The sequence below is a fragment of the Spinacia oleracea genome, chromosome 3 (genome assembly GCF_020520425.1).
Source record: "Spinacia oleracea cultivar Varoflay chromosome 3, BTI_SOV_V1, whole genome shotgun sequence".
NCBI lineage: Eukaryota > Viridiplantae > Streptophyta > Magnoliopsida > Caryophyllales > Amaranthaceae > Spinacia > Spinacia oleracea.
In genome coordinates, this window is record NC_079489.1 from 118,031,666 (window position 1) to 118,052,979 (window position 21,314).

The following is a 21,314-nucleotide window of genomic DNA, read 5'->3' on the forward strand; positions in this document are numbered from 1 at the left end:
TTATAATATGGTATGCTAGGGTCTAATTTCCAGCATGATTTTTCTATGCTTTGACTGTTGGTCTGAACTGTTATTGTTGGGTGCATTTAAGGAGCTTCTCAGGTCAGATTGGAAGTCGGGTTGTTGTTGAAAGTTGTTGGCATAAAGAGCAGGCTCTGGGGTTGCTTCTATTTTTTCAATTTTGGTCATTCTTGACTGAAGTTGACTCTTTTAGTTGTGTTTTTGGGGCGCCAAAAAGATAAAATATAAGCAAGTCTCATGTAGCTTTCAAGGTATGGATGCTGCTTTTGTATATGTATGTTCCCTGGCAACTTGACAAGTGTGATAGGTGGCAATAACTATTTATGTATCTATCTGCTACTGTATGATACCGTTGTGTGATTTTATATATGGATGAGTCCTGGAAAGCCTAATTTTGCTTCTCATTTTAATTTCTTTTCTTCAGTTTCAAACAATGGCACCTAAAAGCTGTTTCATGCATCCTTCAGGAGCTATTCTTGCTCCTGGTGAGAGCCTAATTGCAAGTTTGCAACTGGTATAAATCTCCGTGCTATAACACATCAACCAAGCCCACGCAAGAAGACAAAGAGGACATCAGGGTGCCAAGTAGACAGCAGCAGATACAATAGCAGTAGCAACAGACACAATGGCAGGAAGAGGAACCACTACCCTTAGTGGATGTAACAATCAAGTTTGTCTGAAGGCCATCTATCTTAATTGCCTCTCGAAAGTCTCTGAGTTACCCTATTTTGTAAGTTCAGTCCTTAAACTTCAATATACAGCCACAACCTTTCAGCCTAAACACTCTTGTTTGCCTTAATTTCTGTTGTAATTCTTGAATTATCTGAGTTCATTGCACGTTCCCGTACTATTTTGTTCATATCATTGCAGCTAGTGTTTTATTCTTTGCAATCTTAACAGTATCCTTTTTTGTGTATAGATATGGCTAGTTTTTAAGTTTGTGGAATAGCAGAAGGTGCTTTTCCTTCGTTTATGTATGCAAATGAAAGGAAGTCTTATCACTTATCTCAATTCTCCTTAAACCTATTAGCTCAAATGGTAGAGCACTATGCAAATGCATAGGGGATGTAGGTTCGATTCCTACATAGGTTGTCTCTAGAGTAAATTCAAAAAACTCAAAAGTTAGTATAAGAAACTAAAAAGTAAATCTAAGTACCTCAAAAGTAAATCATAATAACTAAAAAGTAAATGTATCTTTGAATTACAACAAAAAGTAAATTAAATAAATGCAAAAGTAAAGGTTTTTAAATTTAAAGTAAATAAACATACAAAAAGTAAATAATAAAAGTAGAAAACTAATTAGCCAACTCATACAAAGACGAACCTATCGGAATTCGAACGCACATCTTGTGTGCATTTGCACAATACTAAACATAAGAGCTAGTAGACACAAACTAATACCCACAAGTCTATAGAAGTGACACCTCTGAAACTGTTTCTGCATCTTCCGTTAGACATGGTTCTCTCTCTCTCTGATGATGATGTTTTATTTTTCCATTTTTATTAGCTGTTTATGGGAAGCTTTGTTCCTTGTGCTCAAAAGAGAAGGCAACATCGCGAATTCCCAGCTGCAATTTCTATCCAGGCTTTTCCTGATCATACAATGCCTGCAATTTCTACAGTCTGTTCCCCTAGGTAATGAAATGGGCACACCAAATGTACAGCCAATGCCATTACAAAGTCTTAGTGAGGCAGATGAAAGCATCAGGGGAGGGGGAGAACTGTTGTCATTATTATTTTTATAAGGTGGAATAATTAGAGAAATAGAGAGATGTCTCTAAGGTTCCAAATGTGGAGATGTAAACTAAATCTCTCTAAAAGTACACTAAATTGTTGTAAAAGTAAATTAAATAATAATGCAACTTTGATTATAAATTTTTTCTTAAAATATTAAGTCGAAACCTATTAGCTCAAATAGTAGAGCAATGTGCCATTACACATGGATTAGGTCGGTGATTTATGTGCTTAACAATTACTCAAACGTTGATAATTGACTCAAAAGTAAATTAAAAGAACTCATAAGTAAATAAGAAAATCTTAAAAGTAAATATGCAAATCCCAAAAAGAAACTTCCAGTATTGGAGGTCAAAGTAAAGGTTTACAAACTAAAAGTAAATAAAAAATATCAAAAGTAAATATGAACCTACGTGGGATTCGAACCCACATCTTTTGTGCATTTGCACAATGCTCTACCAATTGAGCTAGCAGGCTAGTTAAATAAAAGTAAACCAAAATAAGTAAATTGATTCTCGAAGTAAAGAAAAAAAAGTACTTAAAGAAACTCCAACAGAGGCAAAAAAAAACCAACCCGAAACAACAAGCAACAACAACCACTACCCCCCTGCAGCAACACCACACACACAACACTGCTAAAGAGCAGCCAAACACATCAGAACAGCTGCCCAAAAGTCAATCACTGACAGCATACCACCCTCGACTGACTTGCAACATCAGCTCTGCAACCACCAACGACATCAACCAATCTGTGCAACACCTACATCAGCCCATAATGTTGCACCTGAAACAACCAATTGAAGCTGGTTAGCTTCGTTTGGGTATTCTTCCTGAGGTCTTACCTTAGAATAATAAGGAAGGTGTCAATCCTATTTTGAGCGGTTCGTTTACTTCAAAGAGCAGCAGCCGTCGTGATGATGGCCAACAAGAACAAGATGACGGTAGTATCCGGTTACAGCTAGCTAGGATTGGAGACAGTAATGTAACAAGAACAAAGTCAGTGTTGAGCATGTCCAAAGCTCAAACTCAACTGAGGATCCAGCTTCCTCTTCAAGGCCTAACAAGAAGGTGCGGTCTGGATCTCCAGTCAGTGGCGGGAACCATCCAATGTGTGAGGTGGATAATTGTACCGAATATCTATCCAAATCCAAGGATTATCACAGACGTCACAAGGTTTGCGAGTTTCATAGCAGGGGTACCAAATCACCAGTAGCGAACCAGATGCAGAGGTTCTACCAGCAGTGTAGCAGGTATGCTCATTTTATTTCTTTACTAGTTTTGTATTGATCATAGTAATATTACCGTACTTTCAGTTCTTCACAAAAATTAGGGTCGTTGGGATCTGGAATCAAGGACTTCGTTGTTGTGATTTCTTATCTTGGTTTTTGTGTCTAGGTAAACCAAATTCAGCAACGAAAGAACAAAGTAAACCAAAACACAACCCAATCAAATTCAACCACAAAACAAAACAAGATAGAATATGTAATCATAAGTGTAACAGAGAAGTAATTTCTAGATTGAATCATCATTATAAACCAAAACATAGCAAACGAAATCATGGCGTTACAAGCAATTGATTACAAAAATTTAAAGAAACGTTAATTTTAGGAATATAAAATCCCTAATTTTATCACAATCGCAAAAGCTAAAACAAAATAGCAATGTAAAAGCTCTAAAGTTAGCAATGAAAGCAGCAAAACATCAACAAAATCGCAATTTGAAACCCTAATTTTATCAACCCAATTCGCAAAGCACTGAAACAAAGAATATGTGAAACCCAAATTTCAACAATCAAAATCCAAAATAATTGAACGATAAATCTAATAGAATATAAAACAACAATTGTAAATCAAACTAAATTACTTAGTTAACTTAAATTGAAACTGAGAAGATTCGAAAGGAGGAACGTACTCGAAGAAGGTGAAAAATCGCAGAGAGATGATTTCCAAGAGGAGAGAGAAAATTGAACGAGGAGAGAGAAACAAATTCTGAAAATTGGGTTGAGAGAGGAGGTCATTCAGCGCTACAAAATCACCAAATTACCCTTAATGTTTTGGGTTGGTCGGGTAGATTGTGGGTTGTTGGATTAATTTATCTACGGTTGAGATTGGTTCTCAGTTCTCATCTTAAGGGGTGGTTCACACCAGATCCTGATTTTATATATATATATATATATATAGCAATGCAACCCAGTGGTTAGAGTCGCACGTCAAGCGAACTTCTGAATTGAAAGGGGTCGCGGGTTCGATCCTTATATCTGTTAATTTGTTTTTTAAACCCATACTTTATATAGAGTTTTTTTTGGCCTTTTTAATTTTATTTTTTTGCTACTTTTTAATTTTCATACTCCCTTCAGTTAGTCAATAATTTTTTTTTTATCCAATTTTGAGATTTCATTTGAAATTCTCGTTCTTTTGACTTTGTCTTATGTTAGCTTAATGATTAGTGTTTGAAATATTAGAATATAATTCATGCTTAATAGCACAAGTCGAAGTGTTCAAGCCTTCATAATTTTAATTGATCATTAAATTTTCTTTAGTAGGTTAATTTATTATAAAATAATACTATGTATTAAGTCTTAAAACGTGAAAAGTTGATGGTTTACAAATTTTTTTCAATAAAAAAATATACCACATCTACGAGCAAATTTTTGTGTTCCTGTACCTTTAAAGTATGGACCCCAATTTATTGTTTCGCCCATGGGCCACCAAAATGTTAAGAACGGTCCTGTCCCCCACTCTAATTTAATACGAATTATGAAGTACTATGTAGTATCTATAAATGTGATGGTTTGAAGTCAGATGTTTATAATGTTTTTTGTTTAAAGAAAGACAATTACTTTGCTTTAAAAAAACTATAAAAAAACTAACTAACTAATCTGGCTCCAAAAGATTTTTATACTTTCGAAAATATTTTTGACAAGAATTTAGCGAAGTCCTAGAAGCTTATATTTATACATTTTGTTTATACCTAAAGTCTTATATGTGATCAGCCACACCATCAACTTGATGGTGTGGCATGTTTACACTTGTAAATAAGTTTAGCGTGTTTAAAGCCAATTAACGGAGGTTAATGGGGGTATTACTTTATATTTTTAGGCAATGTACTTTTATAGTTTTAGTAAAAATACTTCTATAGTTTTATAGTTTTTGGGAAGATACTTTATGGTTTTAGAGGAGGTGCTTTTATAGTTTTAGGTCAGATACTTTAATAGTTTCATTTCAGATACTTCTATAGCTTTATAGTTTCATGGGAGGTACTTTTATAGTTTCAGGGTTATTTAGTAAAATTACTTCTATAATTTTATAGAAGTGAGGAGGACTGAGGAGAGCCGTGAGGAGAGTGAGGAGAGCCGTGAGCGAGGAGGACTGAGTGACTGAGGAAGTGAGGAGTGCGGCGGAGGAGGATTTGAGTTTGAGTGTTTCACTGGGAGAGTGGGAGGTTGAGAGTTGAGACTTCAGAGGAAGAAGTGAAGAACCGATGAAATGAAACCCTAGTTTACTTGTTTGGGCTTATGACTCAAGACTTTTGAGCTTTGTTGTACCCATAATTCCAAAAAAAACACGATTTTTTTAATTTTTTTTAAACGGGTATATTCGGGTACCCGTTTAACGAAAAGGGCGGCCCATGCCCCGACCCGGTACCCGGGATTTTTACCCCGACCCATTTATTTCTAAAAAATCTGCATATTACCCGCTTTAAATGTACCAGGTCGGCGGGTCGGGTATTTTTGAACACCCCTAATTGGGATTCCTTTTTTTTTTTTTTTAAACAAGGAAAATTACGTTTATTTATAATGTTTTCACTTTTATCGAACTTCTGATATTGGAAAAATGAGAAAATTTTAATGTCCCAACGAAAAAGTGTGAGAGATTAAATGACCCAATGAATTTAATTGGTTAAAATAATCATTAGACACAAATTTTGATAGAATATTAAAGAATTATGTGATAACATAAAATGAAATGTAAATAACATTTTGGGACATCCAAAAAGGAAAACGTAAAAAACAAAAAGAGACGGAAGGAGTATAATAATAACTCATTAGTCTCAACTTTCAACATGGTTTTGTTTTTGTTTTAATAAACCTTAGCTTAAAAACTTAAATTAGTTTTTCGTTTTTATAAAGCCCAAAACTCAAAACTCATAATGTTCCTGAACAAGCCTTAAGATATTGATTTGATTCAAATTTTCTTTCTATTTCGGAGAAGAAAGGTGTTTCTTTTTCTTTTTTGTCTAATTTTTATTCTTTTTAGAAATAGGAAGAATTTATCACGAATCTTCGAGGAGATTGTGGATTTTATTTTAGGGGTGATTGTTAATTTTATTATCTGTATAATAATATTATAATATCTAGAATAAAGTTGGTAAGACTTTTACCTTCGTTCTCTCAATTAAATTTGACTCAAAATCTAAATCACAGTCCTTATGTAATAGGATTATAGGAATGTGAATTTGGTAATGAACTAATTGAAAGAAAAGGAACAACAACTAATATTACTTACCAATTATATTAACATTAATGGTAAAATAAAAGAAAAATAGTTACTCCATCAGATTTATAACAATAGACAATAAGTCAAATATATGTATACTCCCGCATGCATCGTGTGCATATAAGACTAGTACTAATATATTAAAAGGCGTTCTTAAGAACGTATACGTGTCACGTATATCCCTCCTTATTACGCCACGTCACCACTAATCAGCGTCATGACATGTCATTGACAAAAAAAAAATGTGGCAAGGATCGAACACCAAACCTCTATGTTAAAAGTTACACTTCCTATCATGGTACCACAATAGACCCTCCCATAACTTTAACCTACTAAACTAATTGCAAATTAAACTCCTACTTTGGTTCCTTTTTAAAAAAAAAAAAAAAAAAAAATTCTTGTCTTTGGTTCTACTTGGTCTTATTTTCTCTAAACCAAAATTCTTCATGCAAATTTTTTGACCATGTTACCTAGGATAAGTGCGTATCTAGTTTTGATGGAATCATTAAAAAAATTAGTATTTGATTTAAAAGCAAAGTTGATTAATAATACGAAATACTTTCTCCGTTTATTTGTGCTTGTATGTAACACTTTGTTTTTCACGCTTATCAATGCATAACTCGAACAATTAATATCCTTATTATTGGTAAGTAAAATCATAACAAATTGATACTCGAAAAATATATATTAAGACGAATCTAACAAGATCTCACCTGAATATGTTTTCCTTAAGTATAGATTATATGAACTAAACAAAGTAAAATACTTCCTTCGTTCCTAAAATATTGCATCATGATTAACTTTACGTTTTCCAACACATATTTTGACCCTTAATATCTCGAATTATGTATATGAAAAAATTATAAAAAGTTGATATTTAGAATATACTACGTATATTGATACGAATCTAACAAAATCATGCATGCCTATAATTTTCTTATATATGAATTACAAAAGGTGGTCAAAGATCTAGTGTAAATAGGATAAAAAACAAGATGGTGTGATATTCATGAAACGTAATTACGTAAGAAATATGTGAATATTGCAATAAGCAAAGCGTTGCAACCGTAAAAGAGACTGGGAAGCACTTTTTTTTTTCCCTTTTGTCAAAAGCAACAAATGAGTCTATAAAAGTTCTAATGCGATTGGACTAAGACTCCGTTTGGTAGGGCGTAAAACGTTTTCATGGAAAACGATTTCCCCCTTTTTCAATCATTTTACGTTGTTAGGTTGGATAAGGGATGTAAAACAATTTTCCATGACTTACTCAAAGGTGGAAAACCCTTTTCCATTTGAAAGGGAGGGAAACCACTCTTCCTTCTTTCCTCCTTACCTCCCTCTCCTTTTTTCCCCCCAATCTTCACCATTTTCTCCCATTTTCCTTTAAGTTACCAAACAAAGGAAAACTAGTTTGGAATTGTGTTTCCTTGAAAAATGTTTTCCATGAAAAATCATTTTACGATGAAAACGTTTTACGCCCTACCAAACGGAGCCTAAGTGTTGGAAAAAGTTTCCGAATGATTAAACCACTTAACACATCAACATTATTATTGCTTTGATCAACATTAATTATTTATCTATGTGGGCATAAAGCAGAATACAAGATAAGTGGGTTGTTAATGTTGGGCTTATTGAGGCCCAACCCAATCTTAAACAGTCCAATTTTTATGTCAGCTAACGGGCTCAGAACCTGATCCAGACTGATTACTTGATTAGGCATGAGAGGAAAACAGGAACTACTCTTATACTGATTAGTGATTACTGACCATTATAGGCTTATGGGTTGTCTCACTCCTTTTAAGTTGATTTGAACTGACCAATAACTAAATAACGCCTGGTAAGTTCTAGTGCCAAGAAAGGAAAGCTAGGATGCCATGCATGGACAAAGACCCTTTAAGCTAGTTTTCGACATTTTCAATCATCTGTAAGAGACACTACCATGATCTGCAGTTAAAGCTGTGTAGAAAGCTAAATACCTCTACAAACACACGTGTGTATGTTGACTAGCTAAGTTGGTAAAATCTTTATGCATACACATGTCCATGCACCTTGATAAGTTTCTGCAACTAATATGGCTATGGGAAGATACATAAAGCAAGGAAAGAAAGATGAAAACCATCCAAGAACAAAATGAAGCACATAGCAGACAAGAAAGCTGAGATGAAAATGAAAAATTACTCTCTTTTTCATTCTTTGCTGTGGTTCGAAATCAGGATGCTCATTAAAAGTTGAGTTCCAGCCAGAGACCCATCCATCATAATCGTAATCCTAACACAAACATTTTGGCTGCTCTATAGTTCTCTCTACTCCACATAATTTGTGGACCTCTCTCTAAAATAACCTAGAAAAATCTACTTTTAAATTTGGCTGGATAAAAGAAAAATGTCGGGCTGTGCATCAATAATAAATAACCTGAAGAATAAATTACCCCCAAATTTGGTCTGGTGAACCCAGATAAACAGGGATGTCTCTGATGTTCCAAGTTAGACGGTAACCTCTGTGCAGGCATTCTTCAGATGAAATGATGAGTCGGATACTCATGCTCGTACCCATTATAATCATAGTACAGCCTTTCTCCCTTGGCTATGTCACGAGTAGCCACTAGAAGGACACAGCATTCACCATTCACGTCATACCTCACGCATTTAAGATTCTGTTTCTTCTTACTTTCCCTGCGTAAAAAAAGCACCACTTCAATAAAGCCATTTAATTTATACAGCAACATCAGACTCAAAAGGAATAGTTTTAAAATAAATAAATAAATGGCTTACTGAGTGTGGTTGTTGATGCCACTGATGAACCGAGCAACATTTCCACGGCGATCAGGACAAATGACCAGGCTGTTAGATGGATCTGTTGTAAGAAGAAGGGTCATCAAACTATCACAGTCATCCCGCTCTCGATTTTTTATAAAATCCACATCTCCACAGTATTCCGCTATGAATGTCATATCCTTGATCGGGGTATCAGCCTCAACAGTGTATCTGCATCATTGCCCATCAACATAACGATAGGATAATCAAGCTTCTAACCGAGATAAATGAAAGATTTATATGGCTCAAGATCAAGTACCCTTCACACGAGTCATAAACTACCAATAGGGGTGGGCATTCGCCTCTTCTGAGCATAGCTCTGCATTGCTCCAGCGTCTCATGATCCTCTTTGGACAAAACCTAAAACAAAAACGAATGCAGTAAACATAGGGGAAAAAAAATGATAAATCAGCAGACCAAATTTTCAAAAGGGTTAAAGAAAATTTAAGAAAGAATGCCATCCGACAAGTAAACATCTTTCATTTTAGTCTATAGTCGAGACTTGCATCGGGGCCAATGCCCACCCACTTTTCTCTCTGTATTTACTTACTCTCATAAGTCATAAGTATCCATGTAAAAGATAGATATTAGCAACTTTTTTGTAGGATGGAGGACGTATTTCAGTTGCCCATGACGAATGATAAGTGGCAAAGAAGAACTCGCACCTGCATTCCCCCATCTTCGAATATTGCCTGATTAGCAGATCTTGGAGCCATTCCAGGCAAGTAGGTCAGATCATTGCTGAACTCCATTTTTAATGCAGTCAAAGCTGTAGCAAGAGAACCCATTTGTTCCAACCTTTGAGCTAGATCTTCAGTTGGAACATATGGAAGCAGTCTCCTCTTTTTCTTCTTGTAACAAACCAATGTGCCCGGGCGTCTTCGGCGCTTCTTGGAATCTGAGAAACAATTTGATCCTTCAGTCTAGCAGTACATATATGTGATATAATATAAGATAGTAAAATCTATCCACAACATATTCATCTTATTGAGATGAAATGCATATGACAAGCTTTATGAAGACTCTACAGTTTCAACCGTATGCAATGCTTCACATGGATAGCACATGAAGAGGAAAACATACGATTTACTGTGCTCTAGGCCTGCCAATAAAAACTATTTGTATAATTGATTAAAAATTCAAGGAATAATTTGCAAATTTAACGAGCTACCTCCATGTTTGGGCTCTTTCTATATATCTCTAGGATGAACCTATCATTCCTCCACTACCTATGTAGGAAATCATGCTGACCATTGACAAAAAGGGAAAAAAATCATCACCCTCATCATAAGAAACTGAAATGAAGCTTCACCTAAAGCCTAGATGTAGCTTCTCCTCCACTAGTTCCAGTCTAATGTATGCAAATTCAAACTTATTTTCCTTCTACATCAAGAACTTTTAAATGCTTAAGCAGAAAACACATGTCACCTACTGTAAAACACAACATTTAGAAAAAACAAACAAATAATAAACACTGAACTAAACAAACAACAGACTAGCAAATCTTCGCGAACTGAAACAGTGAATAAAGACACTGAGACCAAAGCAAATCTTGTCAACCCAAAGCTGTTAAATTCTGCCAAACAGTATGTATTGAGAGTTCAGCAAGTTCCCAATAATAGTTCTTACAAACAGATCGAATGTCACATGCTTTGTATAAGATATATTAATCTATACGGCTAATGAATCATTACTGTCATGTCATGCCCTGTTACCTGGACTTTTCATTTTACCTCAAATACCCGTGTTACTCCACGAGATTAACATGATTAATACAACACTATATTGGGAACTTACTGAACTCATCGAGAACACAGTTCCTCCACGAAATAAAACAAATAGGGGTTTATCCTCAACTCAACTTATTTTTTTGGTGCGAATGAGCCACAACGGCGGGGATGAGATCCCAGGATCACCTAAACCGGGAGGGAAGCTCTAACCAACTGAGCTTCCCCCACTCTCTATCCTCAACTCAATTTAACTACATTCAACGAGATTAACACTAAGGCTCTATTCGACTTATTTGATTGAACTTATATTATCTGAACTTATGTGAACTTAATTAACTTGTCTAAACTTATTTTATCTGACAAAAACTTATTTTGTCTAAAATAAACTTATTTGTTTGTGAAATTGTTTGAAAAGAATATATTTTTGCTGAACTTATATTATCTGAAATAAGTCAAAATAAGCCGAACAAAACAAAGCCTAAAAAGTAAAAACTGAATGCAAGGGGGAAAAACAGGGTATAAGTTACTACTTCCTCCGTTCCGCAATAGATGCATCGTTTCTCTTTTGGACACTATTCATTAACTAACTTTGACAATTATTCTTTCACATTATGTAAAAACAAATATTGTCAAGTGAGATCTTGTTATATTCGTATTAATGTAAGGATTTCAAATATCATTTTTTTATAAATTTTACTTATATGCAATTAGAGATATTAATTTTCAAAGAAGCACCTTAAGATACGTGAAAAAAGAAATGATGCAAGTATTGTGAAATGGAGGTAGTACATCTTTGGCACATGTAGGCTATTAATTCAGATACCTTAAAAAAACTTGCAGAAACCTTAATCCACTAGGTACGCCCAGCTAGATGGATTCAGCAAGAAATCAGGAAGGGGATCTCCAAGGGAAGCTCTAAATCTCCGATTAGTTTAAAAGTACTGTTTGCGATGTAGAGAACCCTCATAATTGTATCACCATAGACGGCAAAATTGCTAGGAAAACAAATGCTATACACTTCACACCATCAACTTATACTACATCAAGGACAAGCATATAATATCATGTTCTTTGTTCAACGAACTGTTATTCCCCCTCATAATTTTATACCACTATAACTTCATAAAGAAAGTTTCTTTTAGTCGTGCATTTTAATACTACTCCAAAAAGGAAATAAGGTCAAGGTGGTATCACGGCAGTCATTAATTCTAAAGTGACAGCAGTACAATCTACTTCTATTGATGAATGTTGGTCGAAAATCAGTAATATATTTATGAGGTACGCAGTATACAACAACAACTCAAGATTGATGCAATAGCAAAACTATGGTTCTACAAAGATTCATTGCTCTGAGTACATAACATGCAGCTAACAAGAATATTTATATATAACATGCAGAGCATTTGCAAGAAACTAACTAGCATAAAGCTATAAGTCACAGCATGGAGGCTATAGTCACAGCTATAGGACTCATAAGAGGGTTGATTGGTTATTAACCTTGCGAATCAAGCTACCAAGGTTTTTAAATGCTGGATTCCACAACATATACATGGAAGCTTCTAGAAGAAGCTAGTGCATGGATGTTTCTAGCAGGGTATAGATTTCTAGAATGCTCACTTATGTATTCAAGGAAATATTTTTGCATGTCTGGAAAGTTTAAGGCGTTAGGTTATTTATGATTAGAGAATATGTATAATGCATGTTGTACAAACAACATAGTGCCAAATAGCATATTTTGTAGCCTACTCTTTAGGATTCATGAACGTTCTAGTACAAGGGTGTAAAGCTTATAAGTGGTTGTGACTCTATGAGGGGTCATTTCTGCACGATTGAGAAAGAAGTGAGAGTAAACATTCCAAAAATAAGTACGACGATTTACATGGATCGATTAGGCGAAGTTCATGCAAAGTTAAACATTACTTACTAATTTGATATTCTGAATACTTTTTTTTATGCATTTCTAATTCAGTCATTACGAATCCTCGAAACATGTTAATTTGATATTAGAAAAACAAATAAGTAATAAATTGAGTCATACAGATAAACAATGAAGTTGGTGTAGGAAGATAGAAGCAATTAATCATCCTAAATCCACAAATATCTATTGGGAAAACATCTTAAATTAAGATCATGCTAAATGAATTCAGATTTTTAAACAAATTTTGATAAGCATCATAATATCCCGCATGCCACTATATGATGGAATATAGAGAAAGATATTCTAAATCCGAAAGAACAAAATGCATTTTTAACTCTACCAAACTTCTCTGACTCATGATTTTGACTAATCTTACTATCATTCTCTAACTCATGATTTTGACTAAACTTATTGATAGTAATAGTGATTTAGCATCTAAGATAACTTTTAATTAAAGGTGAAAAATAAAGTTAAATATAGTTGAACCGCGGAAAGAGAATTATAGTAAAGTATTACACTATCAATAGGAAAAACATGACGTTCTTTTTTCCACAAATATATTCGACGTGTCAAATACACACCACCTCGTGTCTACTTAAACCTCATCAATCATGTTAGTGGCTTTAAATTTCTGATGGTTACCATATCAAAACAATATATCTTCAATAGCATTGATTTGATCTGAGAATTATACGGGTTTCCCATATTTGGTGGTATTCCATGATTGCTTCGGAAGAAAATATTACATTTTTATATCTCGTTAGAGAGAAATGTATTTTACATTTAGATAGACAGATAGTACCCATCAACCATCGGTAAAAAGATCATTGATTATTTCACTTCTTCGGTAACCGCTACAACTCATTAACATTTAAGTATTCCAGCATCTTGTAGTGAATTACTAAACTAAATCATTATTTGGAAAATTGCACAATAGCTAATCAGAAACGTTTAATGATAACAGTATTAAAGCAATGAATTGGACTTTTCATGCATTTTTTAATTACGTATCCTTCAAGGAGTCTAAAACTAGGGTTCCGTTCATTTTAACTAAAATAAACTTGCACAAAAGTAATTGCAAATTTGTTATTCAACATATTAACTCTTTGCTTAACCTGGACACCTTATTCTTGATCATAACCAAGCAATATTCTTGCTATCATAAACTTATCAAACCGTTTACTGTCTAATCCTATTCCCTATTATTAACTTTTCTTTTATAAAGTTCAACAATGATCGAGCAATTTTACTTTGAAATTAGACTCTTTGAAAAATTTGAAATAATCTTTCACATTTTCTGCAACTCTATCTATATCATGACAACCCTTAAAAAAGAAATTATAAAATTCCAAAAATGAAAAGATTAGAACTTTTTTATCCTTATGGATTTATATGTATGAAAAATTAACACAAATTACACAAACTACATGTATTAGTGACCATGAAACAACACAACAACAAAAATCGAGAACTAATAAACTGCCATTACCTTGAGGAGAAGCAGTAAATGTGTAGCTTACACCCTTACACTTCTGAATTCTAAAAAAGTCTATAATCTTCTTCTGCGACAAACCTATATTAAAAATAAAATTATAAACCCCAAAAAATATATGAGAAAAAATACATGCATGATCAAAAATACCCAACAACGAAAATATCAAAATTGAAGGTAGAAGAAGGTCCCCTACTTCTGACACGTGGCTGGCCGGAGCAAGTCGGGCAAATCCAGGATCCGATTGGAACCCGAACAACGATGGGTCGAACACAACCCATATGAAACCCTTTATCGCACTTATCGCACAGTAACAACTCTCCTTCTCCTTCACCGGACCCACATTCTTCACACTTTACATCCGAATAATCTTCTCTCTCCACCACCGCATACTTCGCCTTCGCCAGTATCTCCGCCATTGTTTTAAACTTTCCCTCTTTCTTTCCCGTCTCCGGTGCATTCGCCGGCGAGGGAGCCGCCGTCCGATGAACCGATCCATTGATCGGAAACAGCTTCTCGGTCGAGCTAAAAGGTGCCATTTTCAACTGGGTTGGTTTTGGATTTTGATTTTATGGCCTCTAGATATGATGGGACAGGAAATTCGAGCCTCAATTTGGGTGGGTTTTCGGGATTTTGAGACGGCGGCAAGTGGGGTTTGGTGGTTACGGTGGCGGTGTGGTGGTGGAGCTGAGGGTGGTAAGAAATTGCATTGTAAATTTAATGGTGGAAAATTTTTATCGGAAATGGTTAAATTTGTTTTTGTTGGTGATGGTATTGAAGAGGAAAAGTTTTTCTCCTCATGTATTATTTTCCCCTTTCGTATGTTTGAATTATTTTTCTAGTATTTTCATTGTTTGTATTTTAACCGTTAAAAATATGTTAGGTTTTATTTAGGGGAGCCAAAGAAAATTGCTCACACCAATTGAGTTTTATGTGTGTGTGGAGGTACTTGGTATCTTGACATGGGTATTTGGGTATTTGGAAACCCAAGTGTGAAATTGAAGATTTTTGGATTTTATTCTATAAATAATTAGTTCTTATAATCTTATTGATTTATTTCATTCTATTGTCATATAATAAAGATAATGATCATATACAAGTCAAGATAAATTGAGTAAATTTAAGAGAGCATAGAAGATAAGTTGAATTGAAATTTATACCTCATGACATGGAGTGGCATTAATTTACTTATTGATATGTGGCAACCTATACGTAAAATGAGACTCAAACTGGCATATAATAAGGTAAGTTGTTTTCTTATAAAATTTCAAAAATTGTATTTCTCGTAATTCGTAAAGGATGTACGGTATTCACGAAAGAAATCTGTAATTAGATCCGTACAATGAATTATTATAAAACTATAACTAATTGATGACATTTGTGGATAATATTGCTAGTTAATTTGTAAGATCACACATAATTATACATTTTTATAAGTTGTTAGTAAATACTCTTACACAAAGTATTACTCCCTTCGTATTTATTTAAGAGATACACTTGGCCGGGCACGGGTATTAAGAAGAAGAATTGAATGAAATAACAAGTGAGGTTGAGTAGATATTTTAATAAGAAAAACAAGTGGGGACCATGTCATTTTAGAGAGTGGGGGGGTGGGGGTGGGGTGTAGATATATTATTTAATTAGATGGTGGGGTTGATAAGTTACTAAAAATGGCAAGTGTATCCCTTAAATAAATACGGCCGGAAAAGGCAAGTGTATCCCTTAAATAAATACGGAGGGAGTATTATTTACTTCATGTCAAGAAGTACAGAAAAAGTTTATGTGAGTCGAATCAAGATTTGAGGCGCATTTTTCGATAGAAGAAGAGAAGAGCATATATAAGTCGAGAGTGCTCTTCATTGCTTTGGAAAGAATTGAGCTTGCCAAGCATTGATTCGCGTTTTATTTTTTTGAAGGATGTCATCAAAATTCAACTTGGTCGGGGAGAAGGAGTTGAAGTAAATGCCTAAATACTTCCATAATGAGGATGTTGGTGAAATATCGAAAATGCTGACTAAGTTTGCTATTCGATTGTTGGCTATTTGTTTCGAGAAAATGCTTGGCGATTTATGAAAATTTACTAACATGTCGGACATAATACAAAGTTAGTAATATAAAATTTTTGTTACTTACTGGGCGGACATAATACAAATTTACTTACTAGTCGGCTATTCGGTTGTTGGCTAAGTTTACTTTTCATTATTTTCACTTACAATTAACTAGAGCTAAAAGGATTTGTAGTTATGGAAAAATGCCAATTTTTTTGTCCCAGTTAAGCAAAAATATCGGCTACAAATACTCCGCATACGACTTTCTAGCTTAACATGCCATTTGTAGTGCAAGAATTTCTTGTAATTGGAGAATTAAAATTTCATATTTTAACTAATCAATTAAACTACTATGAAACATAATTGGCCAAAATGATTAATCAAAATTTGTATTTACTTTATCACACTTACAAAAATATAGAATAAAATAATTTTAAAGTAATATATATTTTGGACGAATTCTACTTAGGGTCGAACTTGTCTAAGGGAGGTGCTAACAATCGAAGCAAACAAGATAACACTAAGGCTGCGAGAGCAGGTGAAGAGAATATGAGTGTATTATTGAGCAATATCACAGAATATCCTTTACAAGCAATCACAGACGATATTTATACAACTTAACCATGCTTAGTAACGTACAAGAATGATTGAATTGCTATTTAATGACTTGACTCCTAAACTTAAGCCTTGTCACTTAATTGTCGTAACCGCCATCCCACTTGCAGCTGTTGTGTAGGCGGACAAGTTGAACGTTACTCACGCCTTGCTGGCTGCCACGCATACTCCAGGTGAACTACCTATGACACGTCACCAGGAGGGGGTATTTCCCCCACTAACAATTGTCCCCAAACCCATTTTTGAATTCTTCCGGGAAGCTCAAAGAGAAAAATTGGTTTAATTTTTGAAAAAGGGAGGAAATAAACCTCCTGCATTCTGATTGACCGGTGAGTTGCAATGGTGGTCTCGAAAAGACCAACCGCCTCCCACCTCTAATAAATCAGGGGGAGTTGCTTCCAGACTCTTCACAATTCCGATTTCTCTCTCTTCAATTTGCAAAAATTCGGAGCTTTTCTCTCTCCAAATAAACCAGGTAATTGCCTTTCTCAATTCCTTTCTCGCCTCTTCCATTCTCATGTCAAGCAAGAGGGGGACCAAATCCGCTCGAGCCAAGAACAGAAAGGTAGTGATTGATTGCGATCTGGAGGATGGGTTGTTTCTCAAACCAAGCAACCCCCTTGATTCTAAAAACGCCCGCCCAAAAAATTGGAGTAACCAAGACGCGGCGAAATTGGGGGCCGAATGCGGGGATTCGGCGGCGGCGGGAGTTTGCCTGCCCTTGCATGGTGAGCGTGCCGACTGGCAAGCGGCCGACTGGACCTGCTTCTAAGAGCACCCCTTCAAAATTGGGCACACCTACCCTTTTACGCCGCTGGTGAGAGGCGTCTTGAAAATCCTAGGTCTGCCCGCTCAATTGATGCCGTAGGTCTGGCGGGTGTTGCGGACCATCGACCACCTTGGTGACAAGTTGGGGGTGAACTTCCTGGTGGAGGACCTGGCATATACTTACAAGATCCATAACTATGGCGCTGAAAGATACTTGCTGCATGTGAAGGATGACAGGGAGGCGTTGGTGGGACCTGACCAATCAAATGACAGGGGTTGGATGCGTCAGTTTTTATTTGTGGATTTGGCGGGCTTGGGTCCCGAAAATGATTTCTTGACTGGGGAATTAAAGGCTAGAGGTACTTGTTAGGTTATGATACATATGATATTACATAAATCATGCGGAAACAACCATTAACCCAGGAATACATATTATTTACACATAATCATATAGCATAATTTAGATGCATACTCTTTGTTGCGTGCCCTCCCTAGCTACGCCCGAACCGAACAAGAACAAGTCTTTAGGACTCCAAGTGTCGTCCCTCCGTAGATAGTCCACAGCACGTCCGGATCCGCCTTAAGATTGACCAACTAGAATCGCCCTTAAGGTACTAGAATTTTCGGCACTTTTGAGCAAGATGTGTGATTGAATTTTTCTCTCAAAAACTCACTTTGAATACTTTGAAACTCGTTATAAATTGTGAACCCAGGCCACATATTTATAGGGGTATGGAAAGGGAACCCAGGCCACATATTTATAGGGGTATGGAAAGGGAATTGGAATCCTATTCAGATACAAATTAATTAAACCTAGAATCCTACAAGAACTCTAATTAATTAATTTATCTAATAGAATTAGGAATTTAATCATTAACCGAACTCTGCATGTTTTAGGAATCGTGCATGAACACAAACACTCACGCACACACACACGGCAGCCACGATGGGCCGCCCATGCGCGTGCGTGCGAGCAGCAGCCCACGCAGCGAGGCCTACGCGAGCTACAAGCCCACGTAGCTCCTGCGCGCGCTGCCTCGGCCTGCTGGGCCTGGCCTTGCGCTGGGCCTGGCGTGGCCTTGGCTGTTCGTGTGGCGCGCTTGGCTTGCTGGGCGATGGCCTGGCTCCGTGCTGGGCCCTCGTCCGGCAGGCCTCGTCCGATGCTTATTCGTACGATACGCTTCCGATTAAATTTCCGATTCCGGAATTCATTTCCGATACGAACAATATTTAATATTTCCGATTCCGGAATTAATTTCCGTTTCGAACAAATATTTAATATTTCCGTTTCCGGAATTATTTTCCGATTCCGATAATATTTCCGATTCTGACAATATTTCCGTTTCCGGCAATATTTCCGATTCTGGCAATATTTCCATTTCCGATAATATTTTCCGATACGTACCATGTTTCCGTTTCCGGCAACATCTACGACTTGGATAATATTTATATTTCCGATACGATCCATATTTCCGTTTCCGGTAATATCATAGTTTCCGGAGTATTCATTTCTTGCCTGTGACGATCTCAGCTCCCACTGAAACCAAGATCCGTCGATTCCGAATATTCATAGATGGAGTATTTAATGCCATTAAATACTTGATCCGTTTACGTACTATTTGTGTGACCCTACGGGTTCAGTCAAGAGTAAGCTGTGGATTAATATCATTAATTCCACTTGAACTGAAGCGGCCTCTAGCTAGGCATTCAGCTCACTTGATCTCACTGAATTATTAACTTGTTAATTAATACTGAAACGCATTTATTAGACTTATCATAGAATGCATACTTGGACCAAGGGCATTATTTCCTTCAGTCTCCCACTTGTCCTTAGGGACAAGTGTGCATTTCCTAATTCCTTTGTCGCTCGATGCTTGCTCTTGAACATAAGGTAAGAGTTGTCATCCTTATTATGTCCAGAGGTGTTCCTCGGTTTCAGAGTTCAACTGATCAAATAAACAGATAATCATAGCCTATGATTCATCCGAGCACGGCCATGCATTTCACAGTTTCTAGCTCTCCGAGTGGCCTTGTACAACTTTTAAGCATCTCATCCCGATTTATGGGAGGACAATCCCAATCTTGCGATCTTGAGATTAGACTTCGTTTGATAGGTGATTACCTGAGCGTTGCCTTTATAGCCTCCTTTTACGGTGCGACGGTTGGTCAACGTCAAAGCAACCAGTTCTCAAACAAGTAATCTCAAATCACTCAGGTATTGAGGATTTAGTGTCTAATAATTTAATGAAATTTACTTATGACAGATTTTCATCTCTTACAGTAAAGTTTCATAGGTCTTGTCCGATACTAGTCTTCCCAAAGTAAGTATCTATGCAAATGATTATGACATTGCCATGTCCACATAGTTCAAGAAACAGAACTACTAGTCATCTTGCATTCTAATCGTCTAACGTTTTTCTATGCGTCCAATTTTATAGAAAACTCCGATTAGGGACCATTTTCAACCTTTGACATTCAAGTTCACTTGATAGACATTTCTTAGTCACAGGACTGGTCCTGACAGTCTATCTTGAATATATCGTCAAATTGAAGGGACTCATCATTTAATAAACCACAAATTAAATGGAAAAATGAATTCTTTTCATTTATTGTGAATGATTAACCAATAATGTTTTACAAAGATTTAAACTCTAAAACTTTAAAACATTAAATAGAGACATCAAAGCCATTCTCCAATATGCTTGATTCCCATAGCTGCAGTGTGCGAGTTGTGCTTCGCTTGCGGCAGAGGTTTAGTCAATGGATCTGATATGTTGTCATCAGTTCCAATTTTGCTTATCTCGACTTCTTTTCTTTCAACGAACTCTCGTAGAAGGTGAAATCTACGAAGTACATGCTTGACTCTCTGGTGGTGTCTAGGCTCTTTTGCCTGTGCAATAGCTCCGTTATTGTCACAATACAGGGCTATTGGTCCTTTAATGGAGGGGACTACACCAAGTTCACCTATGAACTTCCTTAGCCATATAGCTTCCTTTGCTGCTTCATGTGCAGCAATGTACTCCGCTTCAGTTGTAGAATCCGCAATGGTGCTTTGCTTAGCACTTTTCCAGCTTACTGCTCCTCCGTTGAGGCAGAAGACAAACCCAGACTGTGATCTGAAATCATCTTTGTCGGTTTGGAAACTTGCGTCCGTATAGCCTTTAACAATTAATTCATCATCTCCACCATAGACCAGGAAGTCATCTTTGTGCCTTTTCAGGTACTTCAGAATGTTCTTGGCAGCAGTCCAATGCGCCTCTCCTGGGTCTGACTGGTATCTGCTCGTAGCACTGAGTGCGTACGCAACATCCGGGCGTGTACATATCATAACATACATTATTGAACCAATCAATGATGCATATGGAATCCCATTCATTCGTCTACGCTCATCAAGTGTTTTTGGGCACTGAGTCTTGCTTAGAGTCATTCCATGAGACATGGGTAGGTAGCCTCGCTTGGAGTCCGCCATCTTGAACCTATCAAGCACCTTATTGATATAAGTGCTTTGACTAAGTCCAATCATCCTTTTAGACCTATCTCTGTAAATCTTGATGCCCAATATGTACTGTGCTTCTCCTAGATCCTTCATCGAAAAATATTTCCCAAGCCAAATCTTGACAGAGTTCAACATAGGAATGTCATTTCCGATAAGTAATATGTCGTCGACATATAATACTAG

General features: G+C 36.1%; 1 protein-coding gene and 1 long non-coding RNA gene across 2 annotated transcripts; both read right to left on the bottom strand.

Annotated features, from left to right (window-relative positions):
• Positions 1-2,077: 2,077 nt before the first annotated feature.
• On the bottom strand, positions 2,078-4,421 carry LOC130470487 (uncharacterized). Its single transcript, XR_008930930.1, has 2 exons — positions 3,667-4,421; positions 2,078-3,146 (listed from the first exon to the last, which is right to left on the bottom strand). It is a non-coding gene; the product is annotated as an uncharacterized lncRNA (long non-coding RNA).
• Positions 4,422-8,412: 3,991 nt separating this feature from the next.
• On the bottom strand, positions 8,413-15,114 carry LOC110791384 (probable Histone-lysine N-methyltransferase ATXR5). Its single transcript, XM_021996128.2, has 6 exons — positions 14,401-15,114; positions 14,202-14,285; positions 9,730-9,962; positions 9,324-9,424; positions 9,023-9,235; positions 8,413-8,923 (listed from the first exon to the last, which is right to left on the bottom strand). The coding sequence occupies exons 1-6, from the start codon at positions 14,741-14,743 to the stop codon at positions 8,764-8,766; spliced, it is 1,134 nt and encodes a 377-aa protein (XP_021851820.1). The 5' UTR covers positions 14,744-15,114; the 3' UTR covers positions 8,413-8,763.
• Positions 15,115-21,314: the final 6,200 nt, after the last annotated feature.

Excerpts from the sequence above, each read along its gene's own strand:
- LOC110791384 (XM_021996128.2), bottom strand. The coding sequence starts at position 14,743 with ATGGCACCTTTTAGCTCGACCGAGAAGCTGTTTCCGATCAATGGATCG. Across the intron at positions 9,236-9,323 it reads GTTTATGACTCGTGTGAAGG|ATACACTGTTGAGGCTGATA; the intron begins GTACTTGATCTT and ends GCAATGATGCAG. Across the intron at positions 8,924-9,022 it reads GGCATCAACAACCACACTCA|GGAAAGTAAGAAGAAACAGA; the intron begins GTAAGCCATTTA and ends TTTTTTACGCAG.